The following is a 26,497-nucleotide window of genomic DNA, read 5'->3' on the forward strand; positions in this document are numbered from 1 at the left end:
AGCCTGAAGGGGGTGTGACTTAGGCGGGTCGCTCCTGTGATCTGTGTAGTGAGGCGACAACAGCTGTCTACTACGAGCTGCAAAGCCCTCGCCGCTTCTGTCACTATCCCCTTGGAATATAAGTGTGTGTATGTCTGACTCGCAGCAATGCTGTGGACGGCCAACCAGTTCATAAGGAAGTTCTCCAGCACCGCAGTGAGTAGCCTGTCAGTGTGACAGATGGGCGCCTAGAGAGCGACTAAAGCGCTAGTCCCCGATTTGCCATAGGGTTAGGGGTGCTCTCCAGCCTACAACTCCCAGTAGCACCAGCGGCTCTTTGCTGAGAAATGTAGCGGAACGACATCCCTGGTATAAGGATCGCATGGCAGCATTGCAGAGAGCGGACCCATGCGGTGTAGGGCTTGAGAGAGCTGGCTGATGGCTAGTGAGTGATCAGGTAGAGCAAGTAGAAGCGCCCCGTGGTCAAGGCCAAGTTCACCATTGGAAGATCGTTGCGGGTAGAGGTTCCTGGGGCAGGGGAAGAAGCAGGTGCTGTACAACAGGAGAGCTCGCGGGTTACTAGCGCTTTTCTGCAGGGAACAGCAGTCATTTAAGCAGAAAGTGGCTGCTGGGAGCCGGGGGAATGTGCAGTGCAGGAAGCCACGTTGGGAGAGTGGGGAAGAGCCAGAGCGTCTTGGAATTGCATCAGCAGCGCCTAACATGGCAATGTACAGAGGACACGTTGCACGGATTAGATCTCAGCGCTGCCTTACTGCACACTCACACTACACCCTTAGCATTCTCACACTCAGCCTACACCCTCACATTATATCATTCTCACACTCACACTACACCCTCACATTATAGCATTCTCACACTCACACAGCACCCTCACATTATATCATTCTCACACTCACACAGCACCCTCACATTATAGCATTCTCACACTCACACTACACCCTCACATTACAGCATTTTCACACTCACAGCACCCTCACATTATAGCATTCTCACACTCACAGCACCCTCACATTATAGCATTCTCACACTCACAGCACCCTCACATTATAGCATTCTCACACTCACAGCACCCTCACATTATAGCATTCTCACACTCACAGCACCCTCACATTATAGCATTCTCACACTCACAGCACCCTCACATTATAGCATTCTCACACAGCACCCTCACATTATAGCATTCTTACACTCACACAGCACCTCACATTATAGCATTCTCACACTCACACAGCACCCTCACATTATAGCATTCTCACACTCACACAGCACCCTCACATTATATCATTCTCACACTCACACAGCACCCTCACATTATAGCATTATCACACTCACACTACACCCTCACATTATAGCATTCTCACACTCACAGCACCCTCACATTATAGCATTCTCACACTCACAGCACCCTCACATTATAGCATTCTCACACTCACACAGCACCCTCACATTATAGCATTATCACACTCACACTACACCCTCACATTATAGCATTTTCACACTCACAGCACCCTCACATTATAGCATTCTCACACTCACAGCACCCTCACATTATAGCATTCTCACACTCACAGCACCCTCACATTATAGCATTCTCACACAGCACCCTCACATTATAGCATTCTTACACTCACACAGCACCTCACATTATAGCATTCTCACACTCTCACACACACACACACACAGCACCCTCCTCACACAGCACCCTCACACACACACACACACACACAACAACACACCCTCTCACACACACACACACACCACCCTCACACACACACAGCACCCTCCTCACACGGTACCCTCACACAGCACCCTCAGGATCCCCAGACTGTGCATCCAGCTCCCATCTGCTGCTTTCCCCTATAAACATGTACATCTGGGCTCTGGTCATTGAAATATTCTCCAGGTAGCTGCCATCTCCATTTGCCATGATCTGCTTTAGATCAGCGAGGTCCAGCCTGCTGCCCTTCAGATCTAGTTGGGGGAGTTCAAGTTTAACAACAGCTGCAGGTCAGCAGGTTGGATATTCGTGTCTTACAGCAAATGGGGAGTAAAGTGTGACAGCTGGGAGGTGGCAAAGTTTAAGCCAAACCTTGTGCAAATATACATGTAAGGGGATGTATGGTAAAGTCCATCTGCACCTGTGTTATAAGAGAGATATACAAATTAATTAATTTTATGGGTCCTTTTTCTCAAAAGGTAGATATACTTGGCAGGGGCGTAATTACAGAGGATGCAGACCCTGTGGCTGCAGGGGGGCCAGGAGGTATAGAGGCCACATGAGGCCCTAATTAATTAGTTATTTTTATATATATTGGTAAAACAGGACAACTTCTGGAAAGTTTGGATGTCCCTCAAATTATTTTGCTGTGGGGCCCAGTAACATCTAGTTATGCCACTGACACTTGGTCCTCCTTGGCTGCAACTGAATATGCCCCATATTTTACTGTTTCACTGACGCACAAAGGTGTCTAATAGCAGTGTGTAAAGTTTATCCCCCAAATGTAATAAAAGGCACAACGTTTGCCCAGGAGCAGTAACCCATATCAACCAATAAGATGCATTATTTTAAACAGATGACCAGTAAATTCTACCTGCTGATTGGTTGCTATGGGTTACTGTTCCTGGGCAAACTTTGTGTTTTTTATTACATAACGCCTTATGTTGTCTAGTCTCAAATTTTTTTTTATCCCCAGGGTTCAACCGTGCTGTTTGATCTTTAGCTTACTAATGAAACTGACTGTATCAGTTGTTACTGAATATCTGTGTTTACTGTAGGGTGTAGGAAACCAGATACTCAGGGCTATGACATCACAGCTGTTAAACCAATAGGGTGAGACTCACAGTAACCCTTTGAAATGTAAGTGTTTCTATGACTTTGTTCTCATTCATGCTCTCATTTATTCTGTAGTCAGTATATATCAGCTCACTTATAAGGAAATAATAATATCCTAAGTATTGATACATTGACTGCAGATTGCAGTTTATGTTATGAAATAAGATCTGATCCAGGGGCGTAACTACAGAGGAAGCAGACTCTGCGGCTGAAGGGGGACCCAGGAGTTATAGGGGCCCCATGAGACCCTAATTCGTATACAATTTCAATAAATACTGATTAAACAGGTCAACTTCTAGTCCTTTTGGGGGCCTGTAGAATAATTTGCTACGGGGCTAGGTAATATCTATTTATACCACTGAACTGATCAGTTTCTAAGGGTCAGATGGAGTTTTGCTGTTGCTTTTCCTCCAACCAAACGACTAATAGGACTAATTACAGCATCCTCATATATCCATGAGGCCTCTTGCACACTGAGGGGCACATTTACTAAGCTCTAGTGAAAGATTCGAATGAAAAAAACTTCGAATTTCGAAGTATTTTTTGGGGTAATTCGACCATCGAATAGGCTACCACGACCTTCGACTTTGACTCGAACGTTGCGAACTAAAAATCGTTCAACTATTCGACCATTTGATAATCGAAGTACTGTCTCTTTAAAAAAAACTTCGACTTCATACTTCGCCACTTTAAACCTACCGGGGTGCAATGTTAGCCTATGTGGACCTTTCTTAGCACTTTTCTAAGTTTTTTTTGGATCGAATTAAAATCGTTCGAATCGTTAGATTCGAAGGATTTTATCGTTCGATCAAATGATTTTTATTCGATCGATCAAAGTATTTGTGCTAAAATCATTCGAATTCGATATTTGAATTAGAAGGATTTTACTTCGAGGGTCGAATTTGAGGGTTTATCAACCCTCGAAATTTGACCCTTGATAAATGTGCCTCCCCATGTTTTGACCTGCACCATCATCTGGTAACAGCTGTTAATGTTGTTGTAATGTTATTTAATGAAAAACATGGTCCATTTTACTTTAATAAATCAGATACAACAGTACCAGAATATCTGTGTGTTGTGACGAGTCACATACAATATAATGTTAACAGATTTTTATTAAAATAATCCGGGATGCCCATCAGGGTGCATTTCATAGAAAATACAAACACTTTGCAATCATTGCAGTCCTAGTCCTTCTAAATACATTCATTCAAAGTGTCCAAATATTTCAGATCATCTAATAATTTTAATTTCATATTATGTATATCAAACCAGACCCTAATAAAAGGGTGGTGTGTCTATGCCCACTATGCAACTGGGAGCCCACATGCTAAATGTGGCTTTCCACTGTATTTTTTAATGCCCTAGAGGCTACATAAACTTATTTTTATGTCATCATTTTAACATAATCCAACCAGCATTCAGTTAATATATTGCATATTTAAACAATTGCAGAAAATGGTGGAAAACACAGACTAAACAATTTAAGTAAGCTTAATTCACACAAAACAAGGTATTTACAAACTAACATCAGTTTACTGTGAGTGAACTTAAAGGCAAATATAATTTATTACTGTAATAAGTACTTTTATAATCTTTTATGTACATATGTAATTTATTACTGTAATAAGTACTTTTATAATCTCTTATGGGGTAATGTAATATAAGGCACTATTTTGTCTTTGTGCGGTAACTCATATAGACCAATCAGCAGGTACAAATAACAGGTTCCCTATTTAAAAGTAAACATCTTATTGGTTGCCTTTTATTAGCTATGGGGGTTATACTGTGCATGCGCTCATTTGCCAATATATGTGTACACACGTGTGCGAGGGCTGATACAGCACTGACGTAAGGCATGGAGATGTGAATTATAGAAATATCCCTTATGGGGAAAATCCAACTTCCCAAGCATTCCAGGCAATAGACCCTACACCTGTACAAGAGATAGTTAAATATTTGCAGTATTGCATAATCACAAACCAAAATGGAATGCTGCATTCTTTTGTTTTTTTTTTACAGATTTACTATCAAAACAAGCTAAGATTGGCCCTCATTGGTCAGAGTCTTTTTGGACAAGAAGTGTATAACAATCTACGTAAGGAAGGACATAAAATTGTTGGAGTATTTACAGTGCCAGACAAGGATGGGAAAACTGACCCTTTGGGTAAGTGTTGCATGAATATATATATAAAAATAGATGCAACAACTTTTCGTTGATGAACGACCGAATTTAGTGTAGTCCAACCAATCCGTCAAATTATCGTGAGGTTAGTGGAATCAAACAATCGCGCATCTAACGATTTTTCGTCCATCATCAGTGAAATCTATCTATTGTCCAATTGTTTGCAGGGCCAAGCAATTCCTGGCTTCAACTAGACAACATCGCTTAAAAAGGTCTTTTTAGTTGACAAATCGTACATTTAAACGATCGTTTCAAGATAAGCTTGGTCTAACGATCTTTTAAAAATCTTTACATCTATGGCCAGTTTAACTTCTATTTCTCAAACATGGCACAGGCTGTGTTATTGTTTTTGGCTAAACGCTATTAGACATGAGTAGATTACTATAAATTGCTGTTATGGAGGATTATATTTTTTGTTTCTCTGACCATTTATTTAGCCTTTTTAGTCAATTATCTATAGCAGCCAATCAATAGGTTTTGCTAACTTAGGGCAGGAATGGAGGAATAATCAAAACAAACTTCATTGGCTGCTGTTAGTTTCTAGATAGGACAAAACATTTTTTTCACAGTAACTGCATACTCCATAAGCCTTGTTCTTAATGCTTTGGCAACTTTGAATCATGTTCTGTAACAGCCAAGGCAAAATGAGAGTCTATAATGAGGCCAGTGATAGTACATTAAAAGTAACAAGCTGAAATTTATGTTCCCAGTTATTGCTAACTAAGCACATCTAATAAAATAAATAGGAGCAAGTCTAAGGATATAACTTCTTCATTTACTTGCCTCTCTTCTATATTAAAAATATGAGGCACAAGGGTGATATTGGGTCTCGTTTATAAAGAGTGGGCAAATTTGCACATGGGCAGTAACCCATAGCAACCATTCAGTGACTGCTGGTTGAACAATGAAACCAGATATTTGATCGGTTGTTGTAGGTTACTGTTGAGGTGCAAATTTGCCCAGCATCAGAGATGGTTATTATGTTGTATTTCTCACTACCTGCCACTGTGCTGGGAGTAGTAGTACCCACTGCTTGTCAAATTGGAGTTTTATGACTTCCATCAAAGAACTTGACCTGTGGCTTTGTGTCATTATACAGCATGGAATGCCTTTAGAATCCTAGTATGTTTCAGTGACAAAGATATCGCATGTCATAGGGATAATGGTGATCCACTCCAGGATTTTCCTAAAATCGAATTCCTCTTGTCAGTGGTAACATGAGGAAATGCTCAGAGTGAATAATTTTCTTCCTAATGACATGATGTTTGCTGACATCTCAGTAGCGAAGAAGTCCATTACTTCGCAGTATGTTTCACCTTTGTATCTGGTGTGTATGTCCTTGTATTTTTAGATGAAGGGGCACATTTACAAAGCTCGAGTGAAGGATTCGAATTAAAAAAACTTAGAATTTCGAAGTGTTTTTTGGGCTACTTCGACCATCGAATGGGCTACTTCGACCTTCGACTACGACTTCGACTACGAATCGAACGATTCGAACTAAAAATCGTTCGACTATTCGACCATTCGATAATCGAAGTACTGTCTCTTTAAGAAAAACTTTGACCCCCTAGTTCGGCAGCTAAAAGCTACCGAACTCAATGTTAGCCTATGGGGAAGGTCCCCATAGGCTTGCCTGAGTTTTTTTGATCGAAGGATATTCCTTCGATCGTTGGATTAAAATCCTTCGAATCGTTCGATTCGAAGGATTTAATCGTTCGATCGAACGAATAATCCTTCGGTCGTTCGATCGCAGGATTTGCGCTAAATCGTTCGACTTCGATATTCGAAGTCGAACGATTTTAGTTCCTAGTCGAATATCGAGGGTTAATTAACCCTCGATATTCGACCCTTAGTAAATCTGCCCCGAAATGTGTAAATGTAAATACATATCAGTATGTTTTTCAATCGAGATGTTAAATCTGGGCATTATATCATTTAATAAACCTTTTCACTAAAACTGATGTATAAGTAATGCAAATGGTGCAGTTCCCCCCACTATATGCATTAAACCATACTGCAAAAACAGGATATAAATGTGCTGCATTACTAAGGTCATTCCTGGCTGGTTCTGCAGAATTAGGGTAGAATAATGCTGGGAAGCCCTGTTGTTCACATACCAGATCATAGGAGCAGAAAATGAAGTTCTTTTTCATTGTTTGGGAGATCTATCTTGTGTATGTGTGTCCTCTGATGTGAAATGATTATCCTCATTGCTAAGCAAAGCATTTAATATCCCATGTGCACAACTGTTCCACAGTCCATTGCCTTTAAGTTGAATTCAGTCTGTTTAGAGCTTTGTCTGAGTAATTAATGTAATAAACATTGAAGGGCCCACTGTTAATAACCCATAGGTAGCAAAGATATTTTATTAACTAGTGCAGATGTTTCTATACCTAAAGGTTTATCCAAATATGGTGGTTTAGCTGTCTTTGGCTTCTTCTTTGAAATACTTTTATCTGTAAACTGATATATCGCATACAAATAGATAATATCCAAACTGAAATATGCTCTTAGGTCTTTCTTAAACAGACTTGGTTCATTGCCTGAAAAATTGGCAATTTAAAGGAACTGTAAAACATCAAAATAATTGTTTTAACAACAATAATAAAATAACTTATTCTATGCAGATTGCTGGTTGGAGGAATCACATTGTCGTTTTATCCTATAGAACCAGTACAGCACATAACCTACTTATAATATAGTTGTATGCTTTTAAACTTAAGGTCCCCATAGACGCAAAGATTTCTCTTGCCGAACGACCGATTTTAGCAAAGTCCGACCAATCCTTCGAAATTATCGTGCCGTTAGTGGGATTCGAACAATTGAACATATTACGATTTTTCGGCTGACATCTGTCAGGAAATTGATCAGTCAGGTTAAAAAATCTTTGTCGGCCCCAGTGCAATCTGTCTATGTTTGCAGGGCCAAGCAGGCAGCTACCCTTTGTTTTCCTGGCAAATTGGTCTTTTTAGTACAATCGTTCCGAGATAATCGTGGTCTCACGATGACGATCGTATCTTTTAAAAATCTCAACATCTATGGCCAGCTTTAGTCCACTATCCATTTATTTGACACTTTGCTTGCATACTGTTGTTCTGTAAATATTATATTTAACTGATATCTTAAATGTATCTGCTTTTCAGCTGTGGCTGCTGAGAAAGATGGCACCCCAGTGTTCAAGTTTCCCAGGTGGCGAGTGAAGGGCAAGTCTATCCCAGAGGTAGTAGAAGCCTACAAGTCGGTGGGAGCTGAACTGAATGTCCTTCCTTTCTGCACACAGTTTATTCCTATGGATGTTATTGATAGTCCTAAGAATGGCTCTATTATCTACCATCCCTCCATCCTTCCCCGACACAGAGGAGCTTCTGCAATTAATTGGTGAGGTTTGTCTAGTAAAAGCCATAAAAAAAGCAACAATATGGAAGCCATCACTCATACCTCAAATAAGTAACAAGGACATATAAGCAAATATTGCATGTTGTTTCTGCATAATAGATTAAGACCTATATATACAGTACATAACATATCGACTGATTCCCTTGGTGATATAACCTCCCCAGTAAATTCACCTTTCCTTACCATTTATGCATCAGATAAAATCTCAGTAAATCTTTACCACTTGTATTGGTTGTAATGGTTTCAATGTATACACCCATCTATTGTACAGAGCTGCAGAAAATGCTGGTGTTTTTTTAATACGAATTAATTTTAATATGTAGTTATGTAGCTAATATTCTTTTCTTAAATGGTGAAAGAACCGCTAAATATTACAAGCTGAGATTTTCGAAACCCTTGCGGTTTTTATGAATATTTAGGGTGATCAGAACATAATGCAGTGGGCCTTTCTGTATAAACTTTATTGAACACCAGTCATTGGAGGATGTATGCTGTTGCACAGATGTGGGTTACATAAAGTAACCGGTCCCAAGGTCTGTGAGAAACATTCTTCTGTATGAGATGCATCTCACATATACAGGTGGCTACCCTTTCCTTGTCCTTTTTTAACATGCTAACCCTATTATTTGCTATACTAACAAAAAGACAGGTAACAAAGTGTTCCTTCCTTCGTCAGACCAATATTTAGTTCAGATCTTTACTTTTTTATGATATCTGGACCCTGTTGAACAAATGTAAATAAACATTTTTACTTACACAGAGTGTGCTGGTCCTACATGCAAAATTGTTCATATTTCTGATATGCATTTCAAATAACCAGTGATAGATTGCAGATACTTTTTTTTTTATACAGTAATATTTTGTTCTAGTATTTTTATTAGTATATAGCTAGAGAAAGCTTTTGAGTGCAGTATTGCTCCTTTTCAACTTTAGTTCAATGAGTAGAACTTGTGCTGAACACACTTATTGCCTGTTGTTTTAATCTTGATTGTTTTTCTTATTTTTTACACTAAACATTGCAAAATCTGACATTTAAAGTAAAGTCACATTCTGCTTCCTGTTCATAGGCACAAAATTAAAACCAGTAAGCAGTCCCCTTATAATGAGCTGCTCCTTATCTCACAGCCTTACAGGCTGCAGCTGAAAAAAGGGAGGAGGAGTAGGTATGACAGAAGGCTTCTCAGTGGTCTTCTGATTTGTTTTGATTATACTTGTACAAACAGGAAGTCGAACGTGACCTTAACTTTCAATTTCAGACTTTGCGCAGTTTCTGTCAGAAATCATTCAGACTGTATGAATAATATTTGCATAAATGACACACATTAAAAAGAATGCAGAGGAATCATTTAATTTTTTATCTAAACCTTTATCTACAGGACGTTAATTCATGGAGATAAAAAAGCAGGATTCTCAGTTTTCTGGGCAGATGATGGCCTGGATACAGGGCCGATCCTGCTGCAAAGAGTGTGTGACGTGGAACCTAATGACACAGTAGATACCCTTTACAACCGTTTTCTTTTTCCTGAAGGAATAAAAGCTATGGTGAGTCTATGTTGACTCTCTATAAATAGGCCATGTATGTATGTTTACACTTATGTTTATGCAATTTTTGCACAGCTTTTATTGTTTAGGGGCAATGGTATTAAGACAAAGGACTGAACTCTTTTTAGATTTAGGTGCATGCTTTTGATTTTGTTCTTGTAGATGGCACCCATCTTTTTGACACAAATATACTAGGTCAGAGCTGTCCAAATGTTTCATCACAACCAACAATCTAGGCGTGCCCAAGTTCTAGACTTGACAAAGGGAGGTGTTTACTTCCCCCCCAAAACGTTGTTTCAATTTGGCATGGCACAATAAAGCTAACAAAACAGTTAATCTTGGTGATTGCTGGATACATTTTATCTACATGAACACTTTCATTGACGTGGCTATACGTCAGAAAATCGCACCGCCAGAAGGTATAGCAATTTGTATATACAGTTTGTGCTACCAACTCCAAATGTTTGTTACAAGTTCTAGACTTGTCAAGCCCTGGAGATGTTCATGTAAATATCCATCTCCTGAACTTGTGGAGTGGATGATTGAGCAGGAGATTATTCCCATGACAAATCCTCATATCTGAAGGCAGGAGTGCTCTCTTTCTCTCTCTCTCTCTCTCTCTCTCGCTCTCTCTACAATATTCATTATTTAGAGTCAATTACACACTTTAGACCTTTTATGGTCTCATGAATGCATATTCATGTTGTTCTCATGAATGCATATGATCTTAATATAGAGACTACACCAGTGGCATAACTATAGAGGAAGCAGACCCTGCAGTCGCAGGGGCGCCCGAGGAACATGGGGCTGATTGTGGGGTCTGCTTCCTCTATAGCTAATAAGAAAACACCCTCCTCCCCAGCTGCTCTTTTACCAGTGAGGAAGGGGAACACAAGGCAGGGTGTGGGCGGAGTCAGGGTGGGGCTGATATGGCACATAGGTGGGGCAAACGAGAATCATGGGTGGGACAGGAAGTGGGCAGTAGGATGGGGAGTGTTCTGGGCCCGTATGAAGATTTTTTTGCACGGGGGGCCTGGGCACTCTAGTTACGCCACTGGACTACACTTTTTGAAAAGCATTCCCCCTGGCTTGCATTGTTGGGTTTATGTACCGTACCTGTAACCTTAAGGGGGGGCCTTGCCATATATTGGACTACAGAGTGTAGTTTTGGATGCAAAGCCAAAAAGTCTGAATACCTCTGAGCTAGTGAAAGGAGCAGCTCACTGTTTTCTTTTACTAGGTGGAAGCTGTACAGTTAATTGCCGATGGCAAAGCACCTCGCATAGGCCAGCCAGAAGATGGGGCTACATATGAAGGAATCCAAAAGAAAGATAATGCAAAGGTAATTTAAATGTTTATAGAATGTACACCAGCTCTCTAAACTAGGCACATATGCACTACAAGATGAAAAAAGTATTTAAAGGAGTATATGTACAGGTATATATGTGTAAAAGATTATGGAACAGACACTGCCCAAGGTTCAGCACCACTTTGTATGGACAATATTAAATTGTGAATCCACTTTATTGTGAATTTGACAAATAAATTATATGTGCAGTCTGCAACGACACATGGAATTACAACATGTATTCCCCAAATGTGAGGATTTTCAGATAGACATATTTGGACCAATATAGCTATGATAATTATCAATAAAACTGTTTTGAAGCTTCAACCCTAAAGAGACTCCTTATTATGAATAGGGCTTGAACTTTGCATACTTTTTGGCATTTATTTTAATCAAGAATCGAATGAATTTAGCTCAAGACATACTGTATTATACTAGAGATAGGATCAGCGCTGAAAGGTTTTAAAGTTTACTCACTGTTGTTGCAATTTATGAAGATATTTTTTATGAAATTACCCACATTTACAGTTAACTGGAATTATAATAGCTAAAAGTACTAAAAAGCCAGGATTTGATGGGCATCTGCATTGAAATATCGTTTTGCCTAGATTTGTTGGGACAACACTGCACAAGCAATCCATAACTGGATCAGAGGACACGACAAAGTGCCAGGAGCCTGGACACTGATTAATGAGCAGGTAAATGCCATAAAATAGAAAGTGTCAGATTAATTTTAAAGTTGTTTGAATTCCAAGGTGTTTTAGAGCATCCAACAAATAAATAATAATAATTTTCCACAGGTGGTGACACTATATGGATCCTCCTTGCTGGATGGCCCAGTGCCTGCAGGTCAGCCAGTATCTATTGAAGGTGCTTCAAAGCCTGGCCTTGTCACCAAAAATGGACTTGTTTTATTTGGTAATGATGGCAAAATGGTGAGTTAATCTCTACAGAACACTACTAATGTCATAAATAAAATCAGGTTTGCCTCTATAAACCTGATGTTTGTCCTAGTTAGGGTCATATTACATAGGAAACTTAGAAGTTAAGTTGAAAGAAATAAGCCCATTGAGTTCAACCTTTCATTTGTATTTTATATTCTGTTTCTGTGCTGTATAAAATGGGTCCCCATGATGCTCTCTAATAAAGTGGCACTACTCTGTTCAATAGATAATCTTATTTAAAAGAACATGCACACAAATATATCAGATTCATAGATTTTATCTAAGGTCCCTGGGAGAAAGTTTAATAAATCTCTTAGGTGAAGATATGTTTTTTCTTTTTCCTTTCAGTTGACAATCAGAAATCTCCAGTTTGAGGATGGCAAAATGATACCAGCGTCAAAGTATTTTTCAAAGGACGATTCAGCAACTTTGGAGCTTACAGAAGAGGAAAAGGCAGTTGAATCAGAGATCAGGGTGGGTGCGTGAATATCAACAGATGTAGCTGAATGTTAAGAATCTAATAAAGGTGTGTGTGCGTGTGTGTGCATAAATGGAATAAAGTGCTCATAATGTAGCATTTTACTGGCTAGATCTATTTTGTCTTTAACACTTATCTACTTCCATTTTCATCCAACAGTCTATAGGAAATGTCTAGGATAAAACATTTTAGGGGTTATGTAATAAAAGGCACTAAATTTGCCCAGGAGCAGTGACTTATAGCAACCAATCAGCAGGTAGCATTTACTGGTCACTTGTTTAAAAGCAAAGATTTTATTGGTTGCTATGGGTTACTGTTCCTGGGCAAACTTAGTGTGTTTTATTATGTATGGGGGCTATATCTGTTATCTTTCATTCAATGAAACTCAAATATTTGAGATCCAATATATATTCTACTATACAATTTAAAATAAAAAATTAAATTAAAATTACGTGTGATTTACTTTTCACAGAATATTTGGAAAGGGATACTAAGTAACGTTTCGGTCATTGAGAAGACCACTGACTTTTTTAAATCAGGAGCTGCATCAATGGATGTTGTCAGGTAAGTGGATTATTCATTAGGCATAGAGAAACGGAAAGAGAGAGATATAATATAAATATATGTTAAATCTTGGAAATACTATGCTGGCTTTGACACTGCTTGAAAAAGTAATGGTTCTGTTCTTGAATGTGTCTGCTATTAGGAAGACTGGGAATGTCTTAGTAACAAAACTCATAATGAAATATAGTGGTTTACTTTTGAATAGCATAAAACTTAGAACAGGCCAGATATATTTATACAGCAGAGGGGCGGTAAATCCTTTATTACATTGATGTAGTCAGGGCTGTTCACAGACAATTTGCAATTGTGCCAAGTTTTTTTTAATTTTTTTCATAGTTTTTAAAATATGCACCTATTATTCACCTTTTTAACAGCTTTCTGGTTGCTAGGATTAGAGTTACACTAGCAACAAGACATTGGTTTGAATAAGAAATTGCATCATGAGTGCGTAAATAGAAATAGAACTAATACAAATTAAAAAAAATATTGTAGCCTCACAGATCTTTGGGAAAAAAAAGAAATAAAGGAGAGGAAGGCATAAAAATTGAAAAGTATAACAAATTAAAAATAAAGACCAGCTGAAAAGTGGTGAACTGTTCCATTGTATGTAATATGCATTTATGTGTAACTTTATATATAAAGCACTACATGAATGCACAGCACTATACAATTTGGAGCAGAAGAGTAGAAACGTTCACACAGGAAGGAAAAGCATAATAATTAATAATTAACAAGCATAGTAATAAATGAGTATAATATAGTCTAAAATTACTAATACTGTTGAGTCTGATTTTCTAATAATTGTTCAAATTCAAAGGTTGGTTGAGGAGCTCAAACAGAAATGTGAAGGACTAGAGCTTCAGAATGAAGATGTCTACATGGCCACCACATTTGAGGAATTCATTCAGATGGTTGTGAGAAAATTAAGAGGAGAAGATAAAGAAGAACTAATCATAGATTATGTAAATCTGCATTTTCTACTCACCTAGATATTCTAGGAGTCGCTGTGTGAGAGTGGAGTTGGAGGCATGGCAGAGTTTAAATGGCCATGACCATGTTATAATGGGCACAGGTGAAACCCTTCTAGAAATCACCTCTGAGAGGTTGACAGCTTTGGTAAATGTAAAACTACAAGTCTCATAGGACCATGTGAGATACATATTCCATTACAGACCAGACCTCTAACCTGGACTTAACAAAGGGTTGGTTGCGTGTTAAACTATGTATTGTCCTTAGCACCATTTTCCCTACATGGAATCTGTAATGGTGCCTTGCATGGTCTCCAAGTGCATTCTCTAGGACCATCATTGATTGAGTTTTGATTTGATATTACCAACTGTGCACAGGAATAATTATGAGACTGCACAAGCAGATATAGAGACATTTGTATTTGTATTTATGGAAAAAGGGCTGTCTCCTCATCTCTGCTAATTACTGTATTTCTCTGTAAGAGCAATGTTTTTTTATTACTAGGCATCATTAGATGTCAACAACATGACAGTGAAGATGCCTTACCAGTGTTTCATCAATGGGCAGTTTATTGATGCAGATAATGGGAAAACATATGACACTATCAACCCTACTGATGGATCTGTGAGTACTGTTTCATAAAACACATGATACCAATATTTTGAATGTCAGTACATTGTTTTCTATATATGTTTCCTCTGGTAATGACTGCAAATGGCTTCCTTTTAGGCTGTGTAGACTTCTCTTATATTTTTATTTTATTATAGTAGGACCCTTTACATTTGTTATATTGAATATCTGGTGTGCAATGTGGAAACAACCCTTGCCCACTAGATGGCAGTATGTTGGAATGATACTTTGCGAAGGTGTGAGTTTCAGGTGAATTGGTATAGCTTAGGTAAAGAGTAGACACACAATCAAGGCATATATCTGAATATAAATGAGGAATTGTATTGATGACACAAAGAACTTGGGAAACGGAAGGTGCAGAAAAAAAAATTACAATTCCCATGGGCTGAATGACACACTCCATAATAAAATGGCAAAATACCAAGCAGATACTATGAATAACTGAGGGCAGCTACCTAATTGGCCCAGTGAAATGTCAGTTCCTGAATGCTAGCCCAACTGTCCAAGCTCTACACTTAGCGATTTTTTCTCCTGATTTGTTATATTTATAATTTTTGTGCAGTAAAATGTTACAGTTACATGTGAAATATTGAACTTTGCTTTCTATCTCTTTACAGTTTGCCTAAAAGTGATCCTTGTGTTTGTTTGCAGGTGATATGCAAAGTTGCGTATTGTTCCGTAGCAGATGTTGATAAAGCTGTTGCAGCAGCAAAAGATGCTTTTGAGAATGGTGAATGGGGGAAAATGAACGCAAGGGACAGGGGGAGGATTTTATATAGGTAATTTTATATTTATATACTTCTAAACAACCTGTGTGGCATATACATACTGATAAAACCTTTTGTATGTTATTGGGTATGTGTGTGCTGGGCTGGCAGAACTATCTGAATATTGTATACAATTAGTCAATGCATAGCTCTTTTAATTCTGTGCCCATTCTCCTTAAAAACATCTATCTGGCAAATGCTATAGTCTGTAAATTTCTTTCTCATCTTCAGTAATCTGTTACCCACTGCCAAAATTCTCCAGAAGATACCTTGCCATCCAGATATATTAGAATTTCTGCATGTTTGTTGCCCACAAGTAGTTCTTGTGTGCCATTGCCCTAAAATGTAACCAGTTTTATATTCATTGTTGGCATCATGCCTTTTTATCATATTTATCATAGCAGAATAACAGCATCAAAAAGCCAAGAGCAAATGCCCCAGATTGCTGTTTTATGGCAGGTCAATTTCACATTCCTTTTTAAGCTCCCTTAAAATTTTTGTGAACATTTTCTTATTTTTTTCTGTGTAAATTCTTCTTTCACACCTTTAAAAAAAGAATGTATTTAGTTTGAATTTTGGAATTCGGTCATTCAAATTTTCAGATCATTCAAAACTTCTACTTTATTTTTTTTTATTAATTTTCATGATTTTATAACAAAGCTCAATTGATAAATGAGGAGTTTTGTTGCCTTCCAAGACTTGCAGACCTCATGGAAGAACATCAGGAGGAGTTAGCAACAATCGAGGCCATTGATTCAGGAGCTGTATATACACTGGCGCTAAAGACTCATGTTGGGATGTCAGTGCAGACCTTCCGATACTTTGCTGGGTGGTGCGACAAAATTCAGGCACGTTATTATGTTATTATATTACTACTGTACACTCTTCCTGGCTATATTGGACATGTTATTACATTGCTCAACACATACAGTAGATTTGTGATCATATAAACAGTCTATACAAATAGTTATATAAACAGTGGCAGTTCAGTTAACACTTTAAATTATACCATTGTCTATATCATGGAACATAAATAGGCACAATGAAGAAATTGGTAGGACTAAAATAAAACACTTTTTTCACAGTACCCACTTCTCTGTTCCACTTAGCAAAGGAACTAGTGCCATAGGGTCACAAGTCACAGTATGATCCCACTCACACTTTCCCACAAGTAGAGATGATTATAGTGACCTTAAAGTTGCAATCAGGATAGCAAAGTATCCCCTTTAGAACAAAACTTTTTAAATATCCTAGTTTGGAATCAGTTATCAAAGCATTCCCAGATATTGTTAACAGCACTTAGCATGATCATTTCCTAAAGTTTGAAAACATTTTTGTTTGGTTTAGGGGTCTACAATTCCAATAAACCAGGCTCGCCCCAACCGTAATCTGACTTTTACTAAAAAGGAACCTCTTGGGTAAGTATGACTTTACTTGCTTCAATATCTTTTTGCCAACTCCGCTTGCCATAATAACCCAGTGACATATAGTTTCCATATACCATTGAATCCCTAGTGTGTGTGCCATCATTATTCCATGGAACTATCCCCTGATGATGCTCGCTTGGAAGAGTGCTGCATGTTTGGCTGCAGGAAATACCTTAGTTTTAAAACCTGCCCAGGTAAATCCTACTTTGCTTTACACTTTTACCTCTCAATGGAAACAAAAGCATGATTAAATATTGCCTAATAGTACTGACTGATAATGTATCAAAATCAGGGCAGCTTTAAGGTACCAGTGGGCCCAGGGAAAGATCTCTTTAGAGCACACACACAGCTTTCGGACATTTGTGATAGAATTAACCTCAAGCAGATGAACTTGAATATAATAAGGCATGCAAATACCATATATTGCAGGGGTGTAACTACAGAGGATGCAGACCCTGTGGCTGCAGGGGACCCCAAGAGGTGTAGGGACCCCATGAGGCCTTAAATAATGAGCAATTTTAACATATATTGGTAAAAAAGGACAACCTCTGGTTATGTTGGGGGCCCAAAATTTAATTTGCTGTAGGGCCTAGTAATATCTAGTTACACTCTGGAAACATGGTGTCAGCACAATACAATAAACCAGTTTGGCATTCATTCTGCCTTGGACTTTATAGCCTGAGTGTTCAGTATAATCTTTGAGAATTATAACATTTGGGGGATAATTTTAGTTTATTGATTCAGGTAACACCACTCACACCATGTACTGCAAATAACCCCTAGTATTATACATATAATTCATGTAATTTTCTATATATGCAACTACAGTTGTTAATTACATGTGGGTCTATCCCCAGGTCACTCCACTGACAGCACTTAAGTTTGCAGAGCTGGCTGTGAAGGCTGGATTGCCAAAAGGCGTTATCAATATCCTGCCTGGATCAGGTAATGTAAATCTATATTAACTGCTATTCCTTTCTGACCTTTAGGTTTCGGGTGTACCAGTGCTGGACTGGGGTGCCAGGGGCCCACCAAAAAACTATAGTCTGCAGGTCCACTCTCCAAATGGTTTTTTTTCTCTATTAACTCAATTTCTTTATTAATTACTTCTCATTACACTCTGTCTTCTATCCTTTTCTCTCTCTCTCTCTCTCTCTCTCTCTCTCTCTCTCTCTCTCTCTCTCTCTATATATATATGTATATATAGATATATAGGCCCCAGGATATTTATCATCAGTTTGCCACAATCAAAATGCCATTATACTCTTTTTTTTTTTTACTGTAACTGTATCTATACATTTTAAAGGGATACTGTCATGGGAAAACATTTTTTTTTAAACACATCAGTTAATAGTGCTGCTCCAGCAGAATTCTGCGTTGAAATCCATTTCTCAAAAGAGCAAACAGATGTTTTTTATATTCAATTTTGAAATCTGACATGGGGCTAGACATATTGTCAGTTTCCCAGCTGCCCCGGTCATGTGACTTGTGCAAGCACTTTAGGGTGGAACTGCTGTTATTTCTCCTACTTAATGAAACTGAATCAGTCTCAGTGGGACTTGGCTTTTACTATTGAGTGTTGTTTTTAGATCAACCAGGCAGCTGTTATCTTGTGTTAGGGAGCAGCTATGTGGTTACTTTCCCATTGTTCTGTTGTTAGGCTGCTGGGGGGGAGGGAGGGGGTGATATCACTCCAACTTGCAGTGCAGCAGTAAAGAGAGTCGTTTATCAGAGCACAAGTCACATGACTGGGAGCAGCTGGGAAACTGACAATATGTCTAGCCCCATGTCAGATTTCAAAATTAAATATAAAAAAAAATGGATTTCAGTGCAGAATTTTGCTGGAGCAGCACTAATAATGGATGAATTTTGAAAAAAACTTGTCCCATGACATGATCCCTTCAAGAACATATTTGGAGCTGACAATAACATTGGAGAATGTTAGCTATGGTAGAACATACTAAGGTGTTAGCCCACTACTATTTATGCCTTTTTGTTTTTGCGGATGTGCAAATGGCTATCTGTCCTGCGCATGTGCTGATCCCCTCTCTGCTGTTGGATTTAGCCCAAAGTATCCAGGTATACAGTTATCCAGTGGCTGGCTGGGGGAATTAATTTTTTGCAACATTTTTATTTACCATATAGGCAATTATGGCCTACTCCATTAAGTTTCTGCCCTAGACACAGGCCAATGAGTGCCTATATGGTAGGTATAGTCCTGACATAATAACTATGCGAAAAAGAAAAGGGGTTCAAATTTTACTCTTTCTTTTTGATAATTACAGTGGATGAATACAAAGGGGTAAGGACGGGACAGAGGAGTGAAAGGGCTCATCTACCAACCCAGGGCAAGGTTCAAAGTGCATTTATTAGGGACAAAGCATTATGTTTTACCACTAGAGTATTCTGACAGCATTCATGCAAAGCAGATATACTTTATAACAAATGGTTACTGTTATGTAAGTATACTAATTAAGTCAAATAGGGAAACATGCTTTGGAAAATGGTAATTGTATGCATTAAACTATGTCTCTGTATATTGTATGAAAGACCACCATTGTATTGCTCATTGGAACTCACTGTGCATCATGGTACTTTTAGGAGGTCTAGTTGGACAGCGCTTGTCTGAACATCCAGATATTCGCAAGCTTGGATTTACAGGCTCTACACCAATTGGCAAGCAGATCATGAAAAGGTAAACTCTTCTATTTACTTACATGCACAAAAACACAGCCAGTGCTTCTAGTGGAAAATAGTCATATTATTAGACAATAAGCATTTCCCTTGATCACATTTATACAATGCCATGTTGTTTGAGAAGGTTGTATGAAACCACTGGTTCATATTTTCATTCCTATATTTGCTTATTTATTCCCAGTTGTGCTGTCAGCAATCTGAAAAAGGTTTCCTTGGAGCTCGGTGGTAAATCTCCTCTTATCATTTTTAATGACTGTGATTTGGACAAAGCTGTGAGAATGGTAAGTTAATTCTTTTGTAACTGAATATTATGCTACAAAAATGGCCCACATCTGTACATTAGGGGGCAGATTTATTAACGGTCGAAGTGAATTTCAAGATTTATCATACTCTGGCCCCTTTATAACCCAAATTCGACTATTCGCCACCTTAAACCTGCCAAATTGCTGTATCAGTCAATGGGAGAGGTCCAGGGATCAATTTGGTGATGTTTGCAGACTTCCTGACATTTAAGTTTTTTTAATTCGATTTGAGTTTTTCTAATTCAAATAGAATTTGAATCGAGTTTTCGGGTCGATTGAATTTGTTCGAACTGAGAAAATTTGATTTTATTAATGAATTTCGAGTTTATGGGAGATTTAAAAAACTCACATGAATTCGAAATTCGACCCTTGATAAATGTGCCTTCCCATGTGGCTCTTTTAATTCATACCTAGCTGCTCGCTGACATTCCTTTTCATATGAATGGGAGCTGCCAGACTGGTTGTTTTTACTGAAGAGTGTTACTAGCACCCAACACTAGGTGGCACATTTACTAAGCTCGAGTGAAGGATTCGAATGAAAAAAACTTCGAATTTCGAAGTATTTTTTTGGGCCATCGAATAGGCTACTACGACCTTCGACTTCGATTGGAACGATTCGAACTAAAAATCATTTGACTATTCGACCATTCAATAGTCCAAGTACTGTCTCTTTACAAAATACTTCGACTACATACTCCGGCAGTTTAAACCTACCGAGGTACAATGTTAGCCTATGGGGACCTTCCCCAGCACTTTACTAACCTTTTTTTGATCGAAGAAAAATCCTTCGCTTAAAATCGTTCGAATCGTTCAATTCGAAGGATTTTATCGTTTGGTGGAATGATTTTTACTTCGATCGATTGCAGGATTTGCGCTAAATCCTTCAAATTCGATATTCAAATTTGAAGGATTTAGATTCGAGGGTCGAATTCAAGGGTTAATTAACCCTTGATATTCGACCCTAGATAAATGTGCCCCTAGGGGTTTATTTATCAAAATCCGAATTTTTCTGACTTTTTAAGTAAAAAAAGTCAGCCCAAACTAGAATTCACGATTTGACCTTATTTATCATTGAAAAAACTTCATAAAATCAGTTCAGGAAAAAACTCGTAAAATATGAGTTTTTGAGAAAAGAAGAACAGAATTTTTTTGGGTTTTATGCCCGAAAAGGTTGAATTTTTAGTTGAATTGCTCGAAACCCACGATTTTTTTCCGATTTTTGGTCGAAACTCAGAACAGACCATGTGATATCTTCAAATTTCAAATGGCACCTTTGCCATTGAGTTCTACAGAACAGTTTGGAAATGGACTTTTAGCAGCCTCTGAGTATAATAAATCACGAAAAATTCAACTTTTTTTCCCCATTAAAAATTTTGTAGTAAAGTTTTTTTTTGGAGTTTAGATGTATATAAAGTGCAGAAATAGAGGCCTGCAGTGAATTTATGGTTGGTGTATAGAATACAGCACCATTAATGAATAAATGCATTACGTTTGTGCCCACCAATCTGTTACTACAGCAGTCCAAAACTGCTGCTACAATTAGTACTGACATGCAAGTAATTCATTGTGATTAATTTTTCCTCCAGGGAATGGGAGCAGTGTATTTTAACAAAGGAGAGAATTGTATTGCAGCGGGTAGGCTCTTTGTGGAAGAATCCATACATGATGAGTTTGTGACGAGAGTGGTAAGTTTTTGTATACATATTTGTACACATATAACTTGTCCTATGCTCCAGATAGTGTTATATAGTCCCTCCCTGTGATAGAACTAAGGGGCTGGCATACATGCAGATTGTATGAATAAAATTTTACGGTACTTAGAGGCTTTTAATGGGAATGTACTAACCCATAAATCTTTCTATTATACATATTTAGGTGGAAGAAATTAAAAAAATGAGGATTGGCGACCCTCTCGATAGATCTACAGATCATGGCCCACAGAACCACAAAGCACACATGGAGAAACTGTTAGAATACTGTGAAATTGGAGTGAAAGAAGGAGCCACGCTTGTATATGGAGGCAGAAAAGTACCAAGGCCAGGTAAGGCAGATTGTTAGCTATCATAAGTAGGTAAATACCAATATAAAGAAAACAATGGACAAAACTATTGAGAGCATGTGCTTCAAGTCATGTCTAGTCATGTATATGTATGCTGAGCATGTCTACTTACATAATATTTTGATCATTGTGGCTAAATGGCAAGAGGCATCAGTGACTATGATAGAAAGTGATTGTTGGGGAACTTTGGAGGCAGCTACAGAGATAAATAGCCTTCTCTTGTTTCACAATTAACAGTGACTGAAAGATTATTTGTTAGTAAATAGATAATATATCATCAACTAAACCTTTAATTGTCATTAACTAAAGACGGTATAATTCCCATTACTCTAGGCTTCTTCATGGAACCAACTGTGTTCACAGATGTTGAAGACCACATGTATCTTGCTCAGGAAGAATCATTTGGACCCATTATGGTCATTTCTAAGTTTAAGGATGGGTATGTGTCATGTATTTTGTCATTTTTTCCCCCAGGTGCCAAGAGACAAAGCTAGGTCTGCTTTTTAAAGTAATATCCACACTCTCAGGTCTTAAATATAATATAAAAAATGTTTTCTTTCATTGAACAATAAAAAATGTTTTACAGTATACTATATTTAAGACCTAAGAGTGTGGATCCTTTTGCTGGTTATTATTTGAATTTTGATACTGCACCCAGGCAGTATATACAGTATATATACAGTATATTCCAATCCAAAGAGATCTGCACTCACAGGGCTTTTTAGGTTTAAAACATGCTTTTATTGCGAATTCACAGCTTGACGTTTCAGCCTATCTGAAGGCCTTTATTTTTGAGAAAGGCCTTCGGGTAGGCCGAAACGTCAGCCTGTAACTTCGCAATAAAAACATGTTTTAAACCTAAAAAGCCCTGTGAGTGTGGATCTCTTTGGAATTGGAATGGATGAATTTGTGGATTCTGCACCCAGGCACATGAACTATTTGTCGAGAGTGCTGGCATCACTGGTTATTGTATGTATGTATGTATGTATGTATGTATGTATCTATCATCTATCTATCTATCTATCTATCTATCTATCTATCTATCTATCATCTGTCTCTCTATCTACTGTATCTATCTATCTATCTATCTATCTATCTATCTATCTATCTATCTATCTATCTATCTATCTATCTATCTATCTATCTATCTATCTATCTATCTACTGTATGAATTGCTGAATAAGAAAGAAAATCTTGCTGTCTGTGGTCCTTTACAGACCTAAATTTTGCCAGACCTCTTATAGTGGTCCCAGAGTTCCCTTCTGACTGTGAATGAATGTCAAATTGGGATATGTGCATTAAAAAGAGATTAAGGGACAAAAGAGGGATGAGATATGTAGTTTTCCATCAAACAATAGGCAATACTGCTCTTGGGAAATGAGAGGGACCACGATGCTCTTGGAGATGAGAAGGACCACAGATAGATAAGAGAGAACACAAAAGTCACAATATGCACACACAGACTTAGGGCACACACATACAGCCACATGCTTACCATCAAAAAGAATGGCATATCATATGAGCCACATGAGACAAGTAAACAGCTCCAGCTGTAGTGATCATTTGTGTCACAAGTAGCAGAACAGTGAAGGACTTATAATGATGAAGAAAAGCTTTTAGCTTTAGTGTTGGGCACAGAAAAATCATTTAAAAGGTTACACACATGATTTTGAGGTGTTTGAGTGTTGCTGGTTGGACAGTCCTTACCGTATATAAGTTTTATTCCAGCATCTTTTTGTTTTGATTATCTAGGGACATTGATGGAGTGTTGCAACGTGCCAATAATACAGAATATGGATTAGCCTCTGGCGTGTTCACAAAAGACATAAGCAAGGCAATGTATGTCAGTGAAAAGTTGAATGCTGGAACAGTTTTTATTAACACATACAACAAGACAGATGTTGCAGCACCATTTGGAGGCTTCAAGCAATCTGGATTCGGCAAGGACTTGGGTAAGGGATTTATATCTGCTTGGGCCAGTGTACTGTACCTTAATATCCATGCTAAAATGGTATTACACTGGCTGATAAAAACTGCCGACGTGGCCCCTCCAGACAGTTTTCCCCCCATGAAGCAGTCTCCAGGTACAGCCATTGCTTGAATCTGTTGATTATTCCTGGCAGTATCAGGAGATGTTACTCTTGTGCTCTCTAGATTGGCCATAAACAGGCAGATAAAAACCTGCTGACTACTCCCCTCCAGACCCAGCTGGCTTATCACTCTGGGTATGTTATGGACTAACTGCCCAACTGATACCCCCAAAATTGACCAGTTCTGAAAATCCTATTGAGTATGAATTAAACCTGCACATTGAAGATGTCCTCATTCAACAGTTTCCTGTATCCCTGCTGGTCCAGTAACCAGTTCAGCTTTATATGACAATGTGGTTGTCCAAATCAGGAAGAGATTCACTTGTTTGGCTAATGTTAGAGTGCACAATATCTACAGATAAAAAGAAGCCAACCATAGGACTAGCTTGAGGCAGGACTGTGATTGCTTTGTTGGGTGGCAATTTGGGGCTGCAAATACAGTCAGACTCTAATGCATAACTGTAGATACATTAAAGGAAAGCTATACCCCCCAAACAATGTAGGTCTCTATAAAAAGATATTGCATAAAACAGCTCATATCTAAAATCCTGCTTCATGTAAATAAACCATTTTCATAATAATATACATTTCTAGTAGTATGTGCCATTGGGTAATCGTAAATAGAAAATTGCCATTTTAAAAAACAAGTGCCGCCCCCTGGGATCGTAGGATTCACTGTACTCACAAACATACCAACAAACCATACCATGTTAGGTCACATGAGCCAATTAACAGACAGAGTTGTGTCTTTTGCTTCCACACTTCTTCCTGTTACAGTTAGTGTTGAAGTATTTCTGGTCAGGTGATCTCTGAGGCAGCACACAGACCATCACGAAATGGTGGCTCAAGGCAAGAGATGTAAAAGGGCAATATTTACTTAAATATATATTCCAGTTTGGTAAGATTCTTTAATATGCCACTTTATATGATATGAACTATCTGTTGCTTAAGTGTTCATTTTGGGGGTATAGTTTTCCTTTAACAGTTCATAATAAATGGAATGATCAGTTTTGATCTTTTAATGAAGGTATATTTTCCCTTTACACCAGGTTTCCAGATCCTTGTTTATTCTTTGCCTATGCTGTCACTTATTAACACACCGATACCTTTCTTGCCTTAGGTGAAGAAGCTCTACATGAATACCTCAGAACAAAAGCTGTAACCGTGGAATATTAAGCTTTCTCAAACCTTTGGCTTCTGCAAGACAATACCTCGACAGGACTGTTTTTTTTAGCCACTCCATTTTTACATGTTTTGTAGTCACTTCATTTTTACATGGTTTTCAGTCGCTTTATTTCTACGGCGTTATTAAAGAAACATGGCTTTGTGAGTAGTATGCCATCTACATCAAGTACCTTGTACCGCCGGGTTGTCAATTTTTATGTTTTCTACACAAGTTCAAACATGACATGACTGCAACTTTGTAAAATCATCTTATTCAGATAGATTCTTCATTGGGATCTTGGGATGTAATGCAACCAAAAGGAGGGTAGAATTCAGTATTACTCTTAGTTTTTGCTGTTCAAGAGTTCGTGGAAACCTCTCGAGCTAAAAAAAACAAATTGAAATAAAGTGCACTTAGTTTGTCCGTTGCAAAGTGTGATCAGAGACTGCCACCGCTGGAAATACAGCACCAATTGCGGGGCTTCTAGAGATCAGAGACTGATGCTTAAACATGGTGCAGAAGCATAGAACATACATGAACTGAATAAGGAAATGACCGACACATGCACCCCATGCTCTAAATACGCTGAACTGTTACACTGCACTGGAACAGGACATCAAACAAATCAAGTTACAAATACATATTTTATTGGTATTTTCTTATGGCATCATGTATTCAAATACATAAGTCTGAATTGACTTCAGCTTCTGGGAGCTGTACATTTATCAGGTTTGGAAGCTGGAAATTAAAATTGAAAAACTGCTTGCTATGTCCTGCTGGATAGCTCAGTAAAGATTTGTCTTAAAAAATGGACTTGCGTCTTACTTTTAATGCCAGAAACAAATGTGTTGGCTAACTTGATATTTTCAGGGAGATGATCTATTTCTGTCATTTTAAAGACCTTATTCTGTAATCTTACAGTGCGATAAGGACTTAAGATTCTTAGGTGTGTTCCTTATCACTATGAAAAAAAGCTTAGTCAAGACTTTGTCTTCCTTTTTATGTACCGTATATACTCGTGTATAAGCCGACCCGTGTATAAGCCGAGGTACCTAATTTACCTAAGAAAACTGGAAAAATGTATTGACTCGTGTATAAGCC

General features: G+C 38.1%; 1 protein-coding gene across 1 annotated transcript; it reads left to right on the plus strand.

The window, feature by feature from the left end:
- On the plus strand, positions 1 to 26,226 carry aldh1l2.S (aldehyde dehydrogenase 1 family member L2 S homeolog). The gene is made up of 23 exons (XM_018256054.2): positions 1 to 195; positions 4,856 to 5,000; positions 8,162 to 8,396; positions 9,791 to 9,956; positions 11,197 to 11,298; positions 11,913 to 12,002; positions 12,105 to 12,239; positions 12,597 to 12,722; positions 13,199 to 13,290; positions 14,108 to 14,252; positions 14,764 to 14,883; positions 15,541 to 15,668; positions 16,354 to 16,504; positions 17,004 to 17,074; positions 17,172 to 17,277; positions 17,941 to 18,028; positions 19,685 to 19,778; positions 19,962 to 20,061; positions 21,669 to 21,767; positions 21,958 to 22,123; positions 22,475 to 22,580; positions 23,894 to 24,093; positions 25,352 to 26,226. Exons 1-23 carry the CDS (start codon positions 148 to 150, stop codon positions 25,405 to 25,407), a joined length of 2,769 nt encoding a protein of 922 aa, XP_018111543.1. The 5' UTR covers positions 1 to 147; the 3' UTR covers positions 25,408 to 26,226.
- The last annotated feature ends 271 nt before the right edge of the window (positions 26,227 to 26,497 follow it).

The sequence above is a fragment of the Xenopus laevis genome, chromosome 3S, assembly GCF_017654675.1.
Source record: "Xenopus laevis strain J_2021 chromosome 3S, Xenopus_laevis_v10.1, whole genome shotgun sequence".
Classification (NCBI taxonomy): Eukaryota; Metazoa; Chordata; class Amphibia; order Anura; family Pipidae; genus Xenopus; species Xenopus laevis.

Excerpts from the sequence above, each read along its gene's own strand:
- aldh1l2.S (XM_018256054.2), top strand. The coding sequence starts at position 148 with ATGCTGTGGACGGCCAACCAGTTCATAAGGAAGTTCTCCAGCACCGCA. Across the intron at positions 5,001-8,161 it reads TGGGAAAACTGACCCTTTGG|CTGTGGCTGCTGAGAAAGAT; the intron begins GTAAGTGTTGCA and ends TCTGCTTTTCAG. Across the intron at positions 21,768-21,957 it reads ATGAGTTTGTGACGAGAGTG|GTGGAAGAAATTAAAAAAAT; the intron begins GTAAGTTTTTGT and ends ATACATATTTAG.